This window comes from Schistocerca piceifrons, chromosome 7 (genome assembly GCF_021461385.2).
Source record: "Schistocerca piceifrons isolate TAMUIC-IGC-003096 chromosome 7, iqSchPice1.1, whole genome shotgun sequence".
Classification (NCBI taxonomy): domain Eukaryota; kingdom Metazoa; phylum Arthropoda; class Insecta; order Orthoptera; family Acrididae; genus Schistocerca; species Schistocerca piceifrons.
In genome coordinates this window covers 211280373-211300204 of record NC_060144.1, presented here as the reverse complement: position 1 = coordinate 211300204, position 19832 = coordinate 211280373, and the positions used below count along the sequence as shown (strand labels likewise).

The 19832-nt window shown below is 38.9% G+C and overlaps 1 protein-coding gene across 1 annotated transcript in view; it reads left to right on the top strand.

Annotated features, from left to right (window-relative positions):
* Positions 1-19425, top strand: part of LOC124805191 (mitochondrial genome maintenance exonuclease 1-like) — a 51350-nt gene extending 31925 nt beyond the window's left edge. The window contains exons 3-5 of the mRNA XM_047265688.1: positions 5303-5438; positions 7558-7731; positions 19222-19425. Of these exons, the coding sequence (XP_047121644.1) occupies positions 5303-5438; positions 7558-7731 (310 nt within the window). The 3' untranslated portion in view covers positions 19222-19425. The remainder of the gene's footprint in view (positions 1-5302; positions 5439-7557; positions 7732-19221) is intronic.
* The last annotated feature ends 407 nt before the right edge of the window (positions 19426-19832 follow it).

Genomic DNA, 19832 nt, shown 5'->3' with positions numbered 1-19832 from the left:
CCAAGCAACATATTTCCTCTCGCTTCTGCATCACAAAATGACCAAGGGAGAAATTAGAAATCATATAGGTAGTCACTGCCAGTCTTTTTTTCAGTGCACTATTCTTGGATGGAACAGGGAGAAGAAAGCAGTAGTAATTGCTGAGGTATCGTCTACTACATGAAGAAAGGTGGCTTGTGATTATGGGTGGAGATGCAAGAGGAAGTCTGTATTTTCAACAATTTTGTTTGACTGTGTTTCCTATTTTTTGGGAAATATTTGCTGTTGTTTAGGGGAACATAATGATATAGAGGCACAAAGAAACAGAATCTGCTGAAATTAGTGGGCAGTTACACAGTAATTTTTACGTAGTTCTCTGCTGCAGTGTCAGTTTTAAGGTTGTATGAGTAGCTGTGGTGCAGAAGATTCATATGTCATCAAGCAGAAGCACACTCTGTAAGATGAAATGTTAGTGAAAATGTATTCAATATTGTGTGCAGAAGTGGAATATTGAGAGCACAGGAATCTGTATGTAGAGCCAGAAAAAAGTTGTGTTAAAAGGTTGTTGTGAGTAACTGAGGTGGATCATATGTGTTTTGTAACTCACCATAAAGAGGCAGGCATTTTCTTAGAATTTTATGAAAATTACAAAGCAGAATGACAGTTTGATGAACAAGTCACTGTGGGTGTTCAAGTGACATTTCGTGTATCTGGAAAAGTCCATAAATGCAATGTCTGTACTTTGGAACCTGAGGAAACCCATTCTGTAATTGAGACTGAATATGAAAGCCCAAAAGTAAACATGTTTTGTACCATTTCTAAACAATAATTTCTTAACTAATTTTTCTTCACTGAAGGAAATATAATCCCTGCCTCATTAGCTTAGTGATCATTGCACCTGACTACCACACAGAGGACACAGGTTCAATTTCCAATACTACCAGGAATTTTCTTCCATGGCAGAAAAATTGGAATAGTGTCCACTCGGCCTCATGATGCCATTAGATGAGTTACATTGATAAGTAGTGGCAACAAGGTCTGGAAATCCATGGGAGCAGTGTGCCGTCCCCAAGCTCCTCACCCTCCCCATCCCCCATAATGCACCTGAATGACACCATCTGGTAGAGTGTGATGTGCCAGTCAGTTGGCATTGCATGGTCCTCAGCACTTGAGCATGGAGTCAAGTTAAGAGAGAAATATAATAGGTCCCATGTACTTGGACATGTTGGGACATTGGTTAACTCACAACTGATGACAGAGGAGAGGGTCAGAAAGGTATATTTTCTTATTTTACAAGAAGATAGGCTACATGACATTGGCACTGGTGATGTCTCACAGTTCTTAAATTTACACCCACCAGGTCAGTAGATTGGTTTGCATTTGTTACAAATAATACTTTCTATACATTGCCAACAACTGTCCTGATCTTTCAATATATGATCTCTCTCTGTGGTTCGTTTGAGGATAATGTTAATGCCCCATCACTTTTTATTGATATTGTCAGCATGGGAAAAGTACATTTCCACCATCATTGAGAATTCACGCCAAACCCACTGAAAATAGCTTGTCAGATATGAGTGTACCACGTCAGCATCAGTGGTATTGCATTTGAAGGAAGAAAGATTAAGGTTTAATTTCCTCTCATTGATGAGGTTACTCGCACAGACTCAGATGGGAGGCAATTTGAGTGAGAAAATTTACTGTCTCCATCATAGCATTTACCTCAAAGTGATTTAGAGAAATTGCAGGAAATCTAAATTTGTATAGCTGGACAGGGATTTGAAGCCTGGTCCTCTCAACCACAAGTCAAGTGCCTAAAGAATCAAATTAGTGACCTATTTTAAATCCATTAAAGAAACCTTTGAATGTCCCTCTTCGTGAAGATGGTAAGATCATTCATGTTCACTGTTGATGAAAAATTGGAATCGTTTCGTAAGCTATGATTCACAAACATGAATTTACAGCTAAATGTTTAGTGACCGTGCTTTATTTGCATGACTTGAACTAAATGTGAAAATTTGATTTGGGTTGGTTGACAGGAAATGAACAAAATCATTAAAACAATGTAAAGACTCGAGCATTGAAAAAAATGCAATAATCTTAAACTGCAGTGATCTTACATCAAAACCTGAGAATGATCAAATGATTAGTGGACTGGGGAACGGGTAGGGAAGGATGGAAGACTGAAGACTGCAAAATATAACAAAATTATTGTTTTGTTGGTGACAAATGAGTGTCATATCAAAACCGCAAAAGTTCCAGAAAAATAGTAGCTTTGCTAAGAGGATTGTTGAAGATCACAGAAGAAAGTTTTAGCTATCACTTCAGACAAGTGCTGAGGTAATAAGTGTTTGGATGAGAAGAATGGATGCATGTGGAGTTTATTGGTGTAGGTAGGCACATTGAATAAAAAGTGCTGCAGCTGTTGTAATTCTTTATTAAAGGCGTGATTGGTTTTGTAATTTAAATTACATCATGAGGTGCGAATTTTATTGATCAAGCTGCAGCTACAGTCAGATCCCAACCTTTCTTTAAAATTTGGGAAATTTTTCAACAAGCGATAGTCATGAATTAAAATGCGGCATTGAAACTGGAACCTCAGGTGAAGCCGTATGAAGATATAATGCTGCAACTGCCATACACAGACTTCATTGCTTATCAGTCTTATCATGGAACACAGTAGCAATCATTTCTCATTAAGCATACACTATCAAACAGCTTACTGTTGTCTGTCTCAATTGTATAAACACTCACTCAGTCACACAACTGTTATTTAAGTTATGGCAGTTAGAACATTATGCATTAACTGGAAATGCATTTAATGACAATAACTACATTATGTCAGTAGTATGGACAGCATCTGAATTTTAAAAACAATGTAAATACTAACTACAAATACTGTGGCTGCACAGTTAGAGAATTCAGAAAAAAATGTTGTTATATTTATGAGCAGAACAGGATAAGTGATGATAATCATAACCAGAACGGTCACTGAGAAGTAACTGTTTGGTAAGGTACTAACTATATTCAAGGTAATACTTCATGCACCCAGAGATGATATTGCTATCCTTTAATATAAAAATGTGGTTAATGAACCTGTTTGAAAAATCTCTTACTAAGTGTGGGAAAACTTCCTACAACCTTACGAAACATGTTCCAGCTGAGCTAGACTCTTAAGTGAAAGAGGTAAAATATTATTAGAACTCAAAACCTAAACTTTTTTAAGGTCCTGTAATACAATAAAAGAATGGCAAAAATTTAAAAGGAAGCATTAGAAGAGTTCGCTTGTGCACTAAGGTGAACATAGGTTAAAAAAAAAATCCACCGCAATATGAGGGAAACGTAATGCCAGTACCAGGGGCAATAGATTGCAGCATCATTGCCAGAATAAATGACTCTTTAAAGAATTGAACTTCCATGTGTAAAACAAATTCAGATGTCTGTTTACTTTACAAATGAGTTAATGTACTTAATATTTGACATCAATTGTGTAAAACCTTTATGGCAAAAGATGCGAAGCCCTAATTATTTTTTGAGGCTGTAAGCAAGAAAAAGTTAGAATTTATATGAAATTATACGTAATATATGGTGGAAGTTATTAAATGATTTCATTATCAAACACAGTCTGGGTAATTTGCACTCTGTTTTAATAAAAGTTAGTTTTTCGTGCATCTCAATGTTTGATGTCTTGAACTATGTGTCACACAGTGAGATAGCTTTGCATGTGCATTGAGTGGCATGTGTGGGTACTATCTGGAAATTGTGTTGCAATACAGTTAACAGTAAAGAAGTAACAAATTAAAAGATTATGCCACATGCTGAAGTTTTACTGCACAAGTGGCAAAAATGTAATAAGTGATAAACTTTTTTCTTTCAGTATTTTGTGGAGGGTGTCAGAGAGAAAAGATTTACTAAAGGTTTGAAATTATGTGTAAAGTTTGTTGGAAGTTACTAAGTGCCCTCAGTCTCAAATACTAGTTAAATATATCTTGGTGATTTGCATACTGTGAGTCATGCTGCATCAGTACATATACACATATTCTAACTTTAATACTTGATTCACTGTGTTAAGCCTTTAATGTCAGATTTTACTTCTTAATGGATATAGTATGACGTCATTTTAAACTGTTAAATTTGGTCAATAATTATTTGAAATACTGAAAGTTATACTTTTGTTGCCCCTGGAAGCCATTAGATAAGCAATGTGCAACTGGGGATGTACACATTTTGCTGTTTAGTAATGTGAAGACCCAAAACAATATTAAAGGGAAAAAATACTTTTTCACATCTTCAAGTGAGAAGAAGAGAAGCAGAATAATACAATTTTAATTCTTCGGTGTATTCACGAGGACAATGGTTCAAACCTACGTCCGGCCACTGTTGTTTAGGTTTTTCGTGATTTCCCTAAATCACTTCAGGCCAGTTCTGGGATGGTTCCTTTGAAAGGACATGGCTGACTTTCTTCCCCACCCTTCCCTAATCCAATGAGATTGATGACCTCGCTGTTTGGTCCTCTCCTCCAGATCGACCAACCTAACTCTTCAGTGTGTTGTTTTTTATTATGTCTTTGTGTCAGTAAATTAAATAACATTCTGAACCTGCATTATGTACTGCCCTGCAAAATTTCCTGTTTGAGCCTTGCATTAATTAATGTTTATAAAACCGTCTGAAATGATAGAAAATAATTGATAACGTATTTATGATATGTACATTGTAAATCTATTAGGTTATCTGTTATTTATAAAACAGCTATCACCAGATTCATTTTGAAATATAAACTTCAAATAAAAACGCTGTCTGTTTTGGGCTTTACAATTTTATTTTATTTTATTTTATTTTATTTTATTTATTTATTTATTTTTTTTTTTTAATTTTTTTTTTTTTTGCTGCTTGAAAATTTTAATTGTGTAGTCATTGTCAAGCATCATACAGATTTTCTCCTTGGAGTATGCCACAACAGAAGTGACATAAAAATGGCAGTCCACATGTGGAACCACACATAAACATTAACATGATCTTGCTTTGAGAAATAATTGATCCAAAGTATCAGTTAAGTTAAACAAGCTTACTTCATTAATAATTATACTGAAAACTTCTCATATCTTCTTGCTACAGGTAGAAAAATTGTGTATGTAGGAATATTATTGCAATATAACATTCTTTCTCTGTAACCACACATATTTGTTGCCTCAACAAAGCAATTAAGCTTTGTTCCCTTAATTTTAATCATGTGCAATGTTTTTTTTTTAAAGATGTACAATAATTTGTTCTGAGAGACACTTTTCTGTAAAGATGACAAAGTGTGATTTTGCTTCGCCCCCAGGGGTAAACCAGTGCTGATAGAATGGAAGAAATCGGACAAACGCAAGTCATGTATTGAACGAACATATGATGCACCTCTACAAGTATGTGCATACATGGGAGCACTTAGCTTTGATCCTAGACATGCTCATTTACAGGTAATTATATCACTTAAATGAATATATGACATATGAAGCACTTCACAGCTAATACATGGTGGATAAACATATTACATAATGGACAAGAAGACATCACATAGTGGACAGGCCATTGAACTTGCAGCCTTCATCATAGTGGGTACGCATGTAACGCAAACTACTGCGTTTGTGTGTGTGTGTGTGTGTGTGTGTGTGTGTGTGTGTGTGTGTGTGTTGGTGGGACTAAAGTGTGAGTAAGAGTTGTGGAGGTTGCACATGGATGATGTACAAGTTCAGCGGTAATGGTGGAATTCAGTTTAGTGTTGGCTCACCCTTAGCCTTGATGACAACTTCCACTCTAGCAGGCATATGTTCAGAGAGGTGCTATAAGGTTTCTTGGGGAATGGCAGCCCATTCTTCACAGAGTACTGCACTGAGGAGAGGTATCAATGTCGGTCGGTGAGGCCTGGCACAAAGTTGATGTTCCAAAACATACCAAAGGTTTTCTGTAGGAATCAGGTCAGGACTCTGTGCAGGCCAGTCCATTACAGGGATGTTATTGTCATGTAACCACTCCGCCACAGGCCATGCGTTATGAACAGGTGCCCGATCGTGTTGAAAGATACAATTGCCATCCCTGAATTCATCAGTGTAGGTCTGTGCTGTGATAGTACCACGCAAAACAACAAGGGGTGCAAGTCCCTCCATGAAAAACGAGACCACACCATAACACCACCGCCTCCGAATTTTGCCGTTGGCACTACACACGCTGGCAGAAGACGTTCGCCGGGCGTTCGCCATACCCACACTCTACCATTGGATCGTCACATTGTGTACCACGATTTGTCACTTCACACAACGTTTTTCCACTGTTAAATCGTCAAATGTTTACGCTCCTTACATCAAGTGAGGTGTCGTTTGGAATTTACGGGCGTGATGTGTGGCTTATGAGCAGTTGCTTGACCATGAAATCCAAGTTTTTTCACCTCCTGCCTAACTGTCATAGTACTTGCAGTGGATCCTGATGCAGTTTGGAATTCCTGTGTGAGGGTCTGGATATATGTCTGCCTATTACACGTTACGACCTTCTTCAATTGTTGGTGGTCTGTCAGTCAACAGACAAGGTCGGCCTGTATGCTTTTGTGCTGTACATGGCCCTTCATGTTCCCTCTTCACTATCACATTGGAAACAGTGGACACTAGGAATGTTTGGGAGTGTGTAAATCTTGCGTACAGACGAATGACACAAGTGACACCCAATCATCTGACCACATTCGAAGTTCGTGAGTTTTGCGGAGTGCCCCATTCTGCTCTCTCACAGTGTCTAATGACTGCTGAGGTCGCTGATATGGAGTACCTGGCAGTAGGTGGCAGCACAATGCACCTAATATGAAAAACATATATATTTGCAGTGTCCAGGTACTTTTGATTACATAGTGTTTTTACCAAATCCATACCCAGTCAAGTTGATTCGCTTGAGTTCTCCCACATGAGAACAAGCTAAATGGCACCTGTGTCTGTATCAGAAACACCACAGGCACTGTAAGCATTAACTTAATCTGAATTGGGGGTAAGTGAAGGTCATGCAACAGACTAACTTCAGGAAATGTCTGTAGAGATTAAGGAGTTTGCATTAACAAACACACTGGTTGCACTTAATGTTTAGTAATGAGTTTTAATGTTACAGTCAGATGGTAGGCAGTAGGGTACATATCATTATTTTTGTAGAGCTGCTCAACTGAAATTTGACAATCTTGTATTTAGCGATGATGATGTTTGCTGTTTTAACTTATGCTTGTGTGCATTTGTAAGCAACAGTGTTGCATTTTGTGTATGTAAAACCTCAGTACAAGAAGATAATCATAGTAGAAACAATGAATAACATTTAACAATCATGGGCACAGATCACAAAGAAACTTCTTATACATTTATTTGTAACTGCTTACTTTTTGAAGAAAAAATAATGAATCATTTTTGCAGGTAATGTGTGTGACACATGTATAGTGAGTCAGTATCGAAGTGTTCATTTTTGGTATGTTGTATTTTATACTGATGGGGAATAATTACTAGAAGTAGACATTTCCCCATAGAAGAATGTGATGAGTGTCATTTCATCTAACATTGTATATGCTTGATACAGGTACAAGGTGGCCTCATTGTGGTTGCTTATAGTGATGGCTCCCCAGCTAATTTCTTTATGCTGTCAGTTGATGATTGCCAGAAGTACTGGCAGCAGTGGCTTGCACGTCTCCAACAGTACTGGCTGCGAAACAAAGAGGTGGTAGAAAATGCTGCTTTGGCAGCAGCTGAGTAAGTAAGTACATGTTTCGCCTAACACTTTCTAAAAGTGAAAACTTCAGCATTAATTAAGTAGTCTGAAAATTATATGCATTTATTGTTTAGTGGATGATGTAACTGAATGTGTGGCATACTGTTTCATTTCTAGGCGTTGATTTTATATGTTGGTTAGATAATAGATGGGGCAAATGTACTTACCAGTCAAGAAAATTTCTGTTTATTTTTACATAGGCAACAGTATGTGAAGGCTTTGAAAGGTAATTTATTAAGGACTTCAGGAAGAACCATTAGTTACATCTTAGTGATGATTAAAAGTGTCAGCGAAGGTGGTTCTCAATGTCCAACCCATGTATTCATGCCATGCTGCTGTTATTACTGGCAAGTCGTCTTGATGACTTATTTGTGGGAATAGATATGGACCAACAGAGACTGATGTGGGTGGGATCTCATTGATACATATTGCAGGCACCATGTGTGAATCAAAGTTTGCTACCCTTTCAATTAAATGTATTGTAGGTCATACAAGGTCTGACTGACTGTTTAATGAAAGTATTTTCTTCTTCATCCCAGTTCCATTTACATTATTTCTGCTTCTTTTTCACATGTTGGCCTGTAATGCTGTAGGCTCATAAAATATCATAGACTCTGCTATAACCCTGTACATAATACTTGGATATGCACCACAGCACCAATGCCATCTGCACGTGCCGTCTACCACAGGCTACCTGCGGTGGACTGCATGACTTGTGCACATGGCATGGCATTCACAACACCATCTACCAGAGCCCTCCACTTTATAAGCACTGTGCAGCAGGCGTTCTGTCTCATATTGTGTTCCTGTTTATTGTTAGCAGATGCTTGTATCAGTATCTGGATTGTTTCTGTGTTTATGTCTATGTTCTCAACTGTTCTTCGCTTGTATGAGGTAGAAGAATAAACTTTGCTTAATTGTGGCTGTACTGTTGTTTGTGTCTTATGTTATCACAAATTCCGTTACTACATCTGGTACAGCAACTGTATGTAGAATATTTGAATCAAAAAAGGTCTTGCTTACAATTTATTAACCACGTGTTTTGCCTTTGTGAGGAGTCTAGAGATTATCTTAAAATTTTTCTTTTACAATATTTAAAAAACGTAAAAAGGCTCTCTGCTATATTGAAGCATGCATTAGATCAGATGAACCTGCAGAAACATTAATAAAATTTTTCCAGCAGGCCAGAATGGTGCCGTGGTAGGACCACACTCTCAAAAAAGTACACACATTTAAACATAATACACAGAGATACCAACATATGCCATACTCCTGCCTTGAAGTTACGGTGGCATTGATGTTGTATTATGTTTAAATGTGGACACTTGCTCTTGACCAAGAGAGATGGTGCAGTGGTTAGCATTCAGGAGGATGACCGTTTAAAGCCACGATCAGCCATGCTGATTTAGTTATTCCGTGATTTCCCTAAATCTCTCCAGACAAATGCGAGGATGGTTCCTTTGAAAGGGCATGGCTGATTTCCTACCTCATCCTTAAATCAGTTCAAGGTTGTGCTCCGTCTCTAATGGCCCTGATGTCAACAGGACATTAATCACTACCCTTCATTCTTACCCTTTTGTGAGTGTGGTCCTATCATTGCACCATTCTGACCTGCAGGTATGGCATTATTAAGGTCCTTGCAGGTTCATCTGATTCAACACGTGGTTGAATCTAGCACAGAGACATTTTATAGTGTTTAAAATTTTGTAAAAGAAAAATATTAAGATCATCATGTTAAGATAATCCGAAGGTGCCCCATGAAGGCAAAATGCATATTTGGTAAAAAAAATGAATTGCAACCAAGATAGTTTTTAATTCAAATGTTTGAGCCTTTGCTGAGGATCCACATGATTTCCTGAGGTATCCAAACTTTTTAAGACAAAATGAGTCAAAACTAATACATAAGACAGTTGGTTCAGAAATCTTTTTCTCCTGACAAAATTGTCATTCTTGCTGAAATAAATTCTTTGTGTACTGATTTGACTCACATTGATCATTGCAAAACATGTAACGATGGACAAATTGTGCACATTTGTGGCAACATTGCACAAAGTTGTCAACTTATAATGTTGACTCCACCTTTTGTGTCATCAATGCAAGTCTTTGTTCCTTCCAATATAGTAATGGACATTTTTCTTGAGTATTTCATTGTCGTCATTGTCGTCGTCGTTGTCATCATCATCATCATCATCATCATCATCATAATTACCACTGCCATTTTTTTGGTTTATGAATCTTCCAGCCAAACTAAAACTTCATCATCACAATCTGTGTCCATTTCACCTACAAAATCCTCTTTAACTTCATTATTATCCATTTCAAACAATTTACATTTGATTTCTTCAAGATGTTTTGGGTTGAGTAATTTTTTGTTGTTGTGGTCTTCAGTCCAGAGACTGGTTTGATGCAGCTCTCCATGTTACTCTATCCTGTGCAAGCCTCTTCATCTCTGAATAGATACTGCAACTTACATCCTTTGAAATATGCTTAGTGTATTCATCTCTTGGTCTCCCTCTACGATTTGTACCCTCTTATGCTTCCCTCCAATACTAAACTGGTGATCCCTTGACACCTCTAAACGTGTCCTACCAACCGATCCCTTCTTCTAGTCCAGTTGTGCCACAAATTTCTCTTCTCATCAATTCTCTTCAGTATCTGCTTATAAGTTACGTGATCTACCCATCTAATCTTCAGCATTCTCTTGTAGCACCACATTTCAAAAGCTTCTATTCTCCTCTTCTCTAAACTATTTATTGTCCATGTTTCACTTTCATACATGACTGCACTCCATACAAATACTTTCAGGAGAGACTTCCTGACACTTAAATCTATACTTGATGTTAACAAGTTTCTCTTCTTCATAAACGCTTTCCTTGTCATAGCCAGTCTTTATTTTATAACCTCTCTACTTCAAGTGTCTCATTTCCTAATCTAATTCTCTCAGCATCACCTGATTTAAAACTTTATGGCAGATTAAAACTGTGTGCCGGACCGAGACTCGAACTCGGGACCTTTGCCTTTCGTGGGCAAGTGCTCTACCAACTGAACTAACCGAGCACGACTCACGCCCCGTCCTCACAGCTTTACTTCTGCCAGTACCTCGTCTCCTACCTTCCAAACTTTACAGAAGCTCTTCTGTGAACCTTGCAGAACTAGCACTCCTGAAAGAACTCCGGCAGACAGTTTTAATATGCCAGAAAGTTTCATATCAGCGCACACTCCGCTGAAGAGTGAAAATCTCATTCTGGAAACGTCCCCCAGGCTGTGGCTAAGCCATGTCTCCGCAATATCCTTTCTTTCAGGAGTGCTAGTTCTGCAAGGTTCGCAGGAGAGCTTCTGTAAAGTTTGGAAGGTAGGAGACAAGATACTGGCAGAAGTAAAGCTGTGAGGATGGGGCGTGAGTCGTGCTCAGGTAGCTCAATTGGTAGAGCACTTGCCCATGAAAGGCAAAGGTCCGGAGTTCGAGTCTCAGTCCGGCACACAGTTTTAATCTGCTAGAAAGTTTCATATCAGCGCACACTCCGCTGCAGAGTAAAAATCTCATTCTGGATCACCTGATTTAATTCATCTAATTCCATTATCCTTGTTTTACTTTTGTTGATGTTCATCTTATGTCCTCCTTTCACGATACTGTTCATTCCATGCAACTACTCTTCCAAATCCTTTGCAGTCTCTGACAGAATTACAATGTCGTCGGCAAACCTCAATGTTTTCATTTCTCATCCCTGGGTTTTAATACTTACTCCATATTTTTCTTTTGTGGTCAATATACAGACTGAATATTTTTGGTTCAGAAACAGGCAGTTCGGGCAATAAGTGGTGTAAGTTCATGAACCTATTGTCGACTCCTGTTCATGAGTCTGCGTATTTTGTCATGTATATGTTCCTTACTGTCATTTCTTGTTAACAGTATTAGCTTATCTCCAAGAATAAGCAGCTTTCACTTGGTTAATTCTCAGCAGAAATAAAACCTGCATTTGTATCAGATTTCCGTAACTCTTGTGCAAAAAGGTGTGCAGTATACTGCTGCATCCATTTTCAATAAGCTACCACCCAAATTCAAAAATCTTAGCAGTAATCCACGCACTTTCAAATCGAAACTGAAGAGTTTCCTCATGGGTCACTCCTTCTATTCTGTCGAGGAGTTCCTTGAAAAACTAAGTGGATTCTCATTGTATTGTTGTGTTTACTTAAACTTATGGACTGACTTTTTTCAGATTCATTAACTACTCAATTTGGTCCCACGGAACTTGATGTGTAAATAAAAAATAAATAAAATAACATCATGCTCCCTGTATTTTACCCCTGCCACCTTCAGAATTTAAGTGAGATTATTCCAGTCGGCATTGTCAAAAGCGTTCTCTAAGTCAACAAATGCTATAAACATAGGTTTCTCTTTCCTTAACCTCTCTTATAAGATAAGTCGTAGGGTCAGTATTGCCTTGTGTGTTGCAACATTTCTACAGAATGCAAACTGATATTCCCCAAGGTCGTCTTCTAGCAGTTTTTCCATTCGTCTGTAAAGAATTCGTGATAGTATTTTTCAACCATAATCTATTAAACAGATAGTTTGGTAATTTTCACATTTGCCAACACATGCTTTCTTTGGAATTGGAATTACTATATTCTTCTTGAAGTCTGAGGGTATTTCACCTGTCTGATACATCTTGCTCACAAGATGGAAGAGTTTCGTCATGCAAAGGCTATCAGTAGTGTTTTAATGGAATGTCGTTTACTCCCGGGGCTGTTTTTCAACTTAGGTCTTTCAGTGGTCCGTCAAATTCTTCACACAGTATCATATCTCCCATTCCATCTTCATCTTCTTCCATTCCCATAATATTGTCCTCAAGTACATCGCCCTTGCGTAGACCCTCTATCTACTCCTTTCACCTTTCTGCTTTCTCTTCTTTGCTTAGGACTAGTTTTCCATCTGAGCTCTTCTTCATCTTTACAGTAAAGCTGCATGCCGTAGGGAAAAACAGCTGTAGTTTCCCCTCTGTTTCAGCCATTCACAGTACCAGCACAGCGAGGCTGTTTTGATTGGTGTTACAAGGCCAGATCAGTCAATCATCCAGACTGTTGTCCCTGCAAATATTGAAAAACTGCTGCCTCTCTTCAGGAACCACGCGTTTGTCTGGCCTCTCAACAGATACTCCTCCGTTGTGGTCACACCCACGGTACGGCTGTCTGTATCTCTGAGGCACACGAGGCTCCCCACCAATGGCAAGGTCTGTGGTTCATGGGGGAGAGGAATTTACACACCTTAAAGTAACTTGCCATGATTAACTGTCTCTCACTTAAAATAATAAAATTTCTATAAAGTAACACAATCAGATGTGTATCAATCTGATACTTGATATTCAGACAGCCATAACAAACGATTAAATGATCAAAAAAGAAAATAAATGCCTTTTACAATCTAAAGTAGCTTTGTACTACTTATAAAGTTATGTTGACAGGCAAATAAATGTACTGTAAAATGAAGTGGGAACTGGCACAGCATATCAAATTGAACAATCAGTACATTTCTTGACAACAGGGCAGTCAATATTATGCTGAAGCTTACAGTAATGAAAAGAGAAGCTGCTAGGGAGAAGGTATCATTAGTGTTGATTATTGAAGAACACATTGCTGCACTGAAGCTGGGACAAAGTCTGATGTTGTGTAGTATTCAAGTATGAAAGGTGTTGTGTTGGTGACAGGCACAATGAAAAAGACTGCTAAACATTTAACCTTTCGGATAAAAAAGTCCTTCTTATGAAATCACACACACACACACACACACACACACACACACACACACACACACGAGCAAAAGGACAACGTCTGCAGACTGCGACTTCATCTGATATGAGCAGCAGTCTGCTGGGGTGGGTGGTGGGTGTAAGGAGGAGGCATGGTGTGGAGAGCAGAATTGATAGCAGGGTAGGGGTGGGGGAAGATGCTGAGCTGCATCTGGGAACAATCAGGAAAGGGGATAGGTAGGTGAAGGACAGGGAGTGGTGAATGATTAGGCCAGGGTGGTTACAAGAATGAAAAATATGTTCTAGGGAGAGTTACCACCCGCACAGTTCAGAAAAGCTGGCGTTGGTAAAAAGAATCCTGATGGTGCATGCTCTGAAGCAGTCATTTAAGTGAAGCATATGTGCTGTACAGCATGTTCAGCCACTGAGTAGTTCAGCTGTCTTTTGGCTTTGGTTTGGCAGTGGTCATGTACACAGACAGACATCTTATAAGTGCTGATGTCCACAAAGAAAGTGGTACAATGGTTGCAGCTTAGTTTATAGATCACATGGCTGCTTTCACAGGTAACCCCATTGATAGGGTAGTACAGGGTTTGTATAAAAAGTAATGAGACTGATTTTTTTGCTGATGCAACTGTACTTCACAGCACACACTCACCCAGGGGGATTGGTGGTGGGGGGTGTCTGGCCGAAAATGCTTGGCGTGTCAGTCACCTGCGGACTCTTGTCTTGGCAGCATCATGCATTGAGTGGATTCTTGGGTCGTGGTGCAACATGCAGCAAACAATCAAGCAATGTTACTCCATCAAGTTTTGTGTGAAACGGAAAATCAGGTATGGAAACATTGGATATGTGTCGGCAAGCCTATGGCGATCATTATCTGTCAAAAGTCCAGGTTCTCAGATGGGTGAAGACCTTTAAAGAGGGCTGGAACAGCTTTGAGGAAAAGGACCGCTCCAGATGCCCGCCAACTAGCAAAACTGATGAAAATGTTGACCATGTGTGCATTTTATTGAACACTGACCATCGTATGAGTGTCAGGATGATAGCAGATGACCTCAGACCTGATAAAATTACAGTACACAACATTATCACCAAAGAATTGTCGATGAGGAAGATCTGTGCCAAGATGGTCCCGAAGATTTTGTCAGACTTTCAAAAGCAAGCACACTTGGACACCTGCCAAGACAATCCCCAGAGCCTTTAAGCTGATCTGGAATTTTTGGATAATTTTGTCACTGGAGATGAAACCTGGGTGTTTCAGTACAACCCAGAGACAAAGTGCATGAGAGCCGAATGGCACATCGTGGCATCCCCACATCCAAAAAGGCTTGCATGAGCAAATCGAAGGCGAAAGCAATGCTGATTGTGTTTTTTGACATCAGGGGGCATGGTTCACGATGAATTTGTGCCCCAAGGCCAAACTGTCAACTGTGATTTTTATTGCGAAGTGCTCAAGAGACTGAAAGCCAGGGTCCATCGCGTGAGGCCAGCCATCACCAGTGATTGGAAGCTGCATCATGACAACACGCTGAGTCACAGCTGCTTCATGGTGGTCAGCTACCTGACAAGAAAGGGGTTCCAACGATTACCCAGTCCTGATGAGGCCCCACCAGACTTTTTTTGTTCCCCAACTATAAACTTCTTTCAGGGCAGCATTGTGAGACCCTGAGGAAGGTCCAAGCTGCCACAACGAGGGATTTATAGGCCATCCTGGACTCAGCGTTCGCAGCAGTGTTTGAAGCATGGTTATCTCGCATGCAGCGGATTGTTGACTCTCAAGGGTCATACATTGAAGAGTACTAAGTGGTTGTAGTGATATCTACAATAAATTTTGATTCACAAGCTCAGTCTCATTACTTTTTATACAAACCCTGTATATGCCTGTGGCAGGACTGGAGCAGGTGGTAGTGGGAGGATGCGTGGGACAGGTCTTGCAACTAGGTATATTGCAGGGATATGAGGCTAGGTGTTGGGGGCAGTGATGGAGTAAGAGTGCATATGGATACTGCATAGTTTCAGTAGGTAGCAGAATACCACTGTATGAGGGGTGGGCTGTTTATTCCTCATTTCAGGGTATGATAACAGGTAGTTAAAACTGTGGCAGAGATTGTGATTTGATACTGACTGCAGAGTCACGAGAGGAGTGCTCCTTCTGGCTGGACAGCTGGTATGTGGGAGATGGTTGGTGAGTGGAGAGACAAGGCATGAGAGGTGTGTGTGTGGACAATGTTGGTGATTTTGGTCTGTGAAAGCCTCAGTGAGACTCTTGGCAGATTAGGAGAAGGACTGCTCACCAATACAGGTTGGAGGACCAGGTGGAGCAAATGGGGGAGAAGGTGTTGATGTTCTGGAGGACTCTTCATAGGGTGTTCTCACCCTCAGTCCAGATCATGAAAATGTCATTAATGAATCTGAAGCAGGTGAAGAGTTTGGTATTCTGGGTAGTTAGGAAGGGCTATACTACAAGCCCCATGAACAGGTTGCTGTACCATGGATTTGTTTGTGGGTGATGCCTTCAAAGGAAGAGTAACTGTGGGTGAGGATATAGTTGTTCATGATGACCAGGTTTGCAGTCAGTTGGGCATTGGAAAAGGTAATGTTCAATAGCAGCCACCCACCTCAGCGATTTCTGCTCATGTCAGATGCAGTCACAATCCACAGCCAGTCCCTGGCAACCGTAGACAGTGGCCATGTGTATGAGTTGTGCTTGTGTGATTTATTCATCTAATTACGTACAATTTTCAAATCATTTGATTTTATGTACAGGAGACATGTCAAGGTTTACAAATGAAACTTTTTTCAATTTTTTAAGATAAATACAAAAGTTTACATTATATTTTTCATTTCTAAGTTACAGCTACACATGTACATAAAATAATACATATAATACAATCCCTGTGTTTTGACTGTGAAGCTGCCCTCAATGAATTCATCGACAGAATAATAACACTTTTTCACCAGAAGAGTAAAGAGCAGTCTTTTCAGTAAACCAAGCTCCATTTTAAATATATTACTGCCTTTTATTTTATTGAAAATTTTTAACCCCATATGCTCTGGCGTTTGGGCATAAAGTTTTAAACAATGTGTTGGAAGTTTGAAGTTATCTCTGTGGCAAGTGCTGTAGTTGTGGTCAAAACGGAAAGTGTCTAGTGTATGTTGATTTTTATATAGGAACACCACCATCTCACATATGTAAAGTGAGGGGATAGATAGTATTTTTAAATTTTTAACAGTGGTCGACAGGATTCCCATTTTTTTTGGAACACACATGTTTCTAATTACTTTCTTTTGTAATACTAGGAGCCTATTGACATTTGCTGAATTTCCCCAGAAGATTATGCCATAACAAATAACTGACTCAAAGTAGCAGTGATAAACTATCTTTCTGGTATCCATGTTTGTGGCACCTGACAAAATATACATTGCAAATGCTAAGAATGTGAGAATGTGTGTTTTCTGTTTTGGGAGGACTTACTGTAAGAAAGCTTTAATGTAGCAGTCTGTTTCATTGTGCCTGTCTGCGACTCAAATGGGTTTACTTAAACTTATGGCTTGACTTTTTTTTGGGTTCATAAACATTTTTTTTTATCTGTTATTACTTTGATGTTTTAATTTCATATACTGACATGTTCCATGACCTTGGAGATTTGCTCCTCAATTTGGTGCTACAGAACTAGATGTATGCATAAATAAATAAATATGAATATAATAGAGGGAAACATTCCACGTGGGAAAAATATATCTAAAAACACAGATGATGTGACTTACCGAACGCAAGTGCTGGCAGGTCGATAGACACACAAACAAACACAAACATACACATGAAATTCAAGCTTTCGCAACAAACTGTTGCCTCATCATGAAAGAGTGAAGGAGTGGGAAAGACGAAAGGATATGTATGTTTGTGTTTGTTTGTGTGTCTATCGACCTGCCAGCACTTTCGTTCGGTAAGTCACATCATCTGTGTTTTTAGATATAGATAAATAAATAATTACCCAAACTGGTGGACGAGTGTGTCAGCACTACCAGCAGTCATTTCCATTTGTGTAGTGAGGTGTTTGATTGTAATCTGTTGATCATCTGAAATGAGAGTGTCTGTACTTTCCAACATCACAGGACCCACAGCAGTGCGCAGCCAGCAAGCACCTGGGAGATAAGACAGTTTTGTGTGGCCTTGTTTCAGTGATCACAGACTCATTGTGCTTTTGTTCACTGCCAGGTCACCATAGACCTGTGAATATCCATGATGCTCTGATTTCATTGCTTCAGAAAGTAACATGCAGTGTTTGGTGGAATTCGAATTTATACCTCCGTAACACGAAAAAATGCAGCGTACATGTTGCTGCACATCAAAAATCTTTCCAAAAAGTGTTTTTTCCCCCTGGGTTTCATTTTCTAAAGTGCTGACAAATTCTACGTCTGTGTAGAAAACCATAAACATTCTAATGATTGATAAGTTTTACAGTGCCGAGGAAAAGTATACTGTCACTTAACACGGATAAAGTGTATTTTCACCCAGGAGAAAGTCGATTTTCAACCGGGAAATCCAGGAAAAATCCGGGAATTTTTTTTCTTGTCCATGTACACACCCAGATGAAATAGCTTGTGAGTGCAATGGCAGGTATAGTGGCTATTCTGTATGTACATTGTGCAGATCATTGATGCCAGACTTGAGATTTGGGCAGATCAGCAGCTGTTTGGCATGGCCTCACAAACAAACATGGAATTATTTGTGATAAGACAAAATTCCTGTCTCTTACACTGACACGCTGATATATTGTCATTGAGGATTCCTCTGCCGCAGACATCAACTTAATTACTGTTAGAGTATGTAAATTCTTTGGCATTTGTATGTCATCTCCATGATACAAGGCGCTGATTGCTACATATAACATACCAGCACATTAGGTAAGACAGTGTGTTCATGACTCTGCCAGTGAAAATAGTCATCAAGAATGCAAAATATCATTTAAGCCTCATTTGGCAAGAAATGAACTGAGTTTTTTCAAAGAATGTTGTAAAAAGCTACATTTCAACTGTACTGTAGTGTAACCTAAGACGAATGTTGGGATGGTTCCTTTGAAAAGTTTTGTACTGTTTTTGTAATACTGTCTTTTCTCAAGTTCTCAGTTATGGTCTATCATACTTCTTTTCTACTGCTGAAGTATGTTGTTAAAGTTTCATTCCAATCTGCAGTTTGTGTCTTTCTCACTTGAACTGATTGAGCAAGGTGGTGCAGTGGTTAGCACACTGAACTCTCATGTGGGAGGACGATAGTTCAATCCCGCGTCCATCCATCCTGATTTAGGTTTTCTATAATTTCCCTAAATCGCTCCAGGCAAATGCTGGGATGGTTCCTTTGAAAGGGCACGGCCGACTTTGTTCCCCATCCTTCCCTAATCTGATGAGACCGATGACCTCGCTGCTTGGTCTCCTCTTCCAAACAATCCAACCCAACTCACTTGAACTGAATTCATAATTTAGCTTTGTATTTCTCTTTTTCCAGTTTCTGCTTCTTCTTTTCTTCCTTTTCTTTCCTTGGTCAAGAAAAAATTATTTTCAGCTCCGATGTTGTAAATTTTATCACCTATTTTATAGTATTATTTAGTTGTACAGTTCTGTAATGTGACATAAATTAAAGTTACAATAAATACCTCAGCATAATGTAAGATTTCTTATATGTTTTGAGTGCCTTATAATATTAACTTCAGTTCTTTGTTTGTTTTAGGATGAGACTTCAGTTGTGTTCAAAGTTATTATGTCAGTAGCATGTTACTGCTGGATCTATATAGAGGAAGCCCGATCTTATTTTACAAAATATTCCACTAAGTCTTAAATATATTTTGTATTGAAGTTTTGAATGGAATCTCTACATCACAATTTTTGTGGCTGTAAATCAGTTTATATTGAATAAATGTTATTGTATTTATTTTTTGGCATGTTGGTCTAATTTTATTGTATAGGTTGATGTGTTGGTGGGTATGTTTCAAAATGCAAAGAATCAGAATATGATTCCCATTGCTCATATGCTTTTCTCTGATACTTAAAATGATCTTCACACCTGGCAATGCTTTCTCTATGTGAAATAATACCAAATTGCTTCAAGGCTTGGATTACAAATTAGCCTGTTAAACAGCTTATAAACATGTGGATAAGCTAGTAAAAGGTTGAGGGAAGGCGAGGAATTACATAAAACTGTGCCATTTAAACTAACCTTTTAGTTGAAGACGGCTTTACATTTGTTATCCTAATCATTGTATTCTTCATTCATAACTGCTAATGAAATACAGTCCCCCTAGCCATTGACTGTAAATGCAGTGTGTCGTCACAGCATCATGT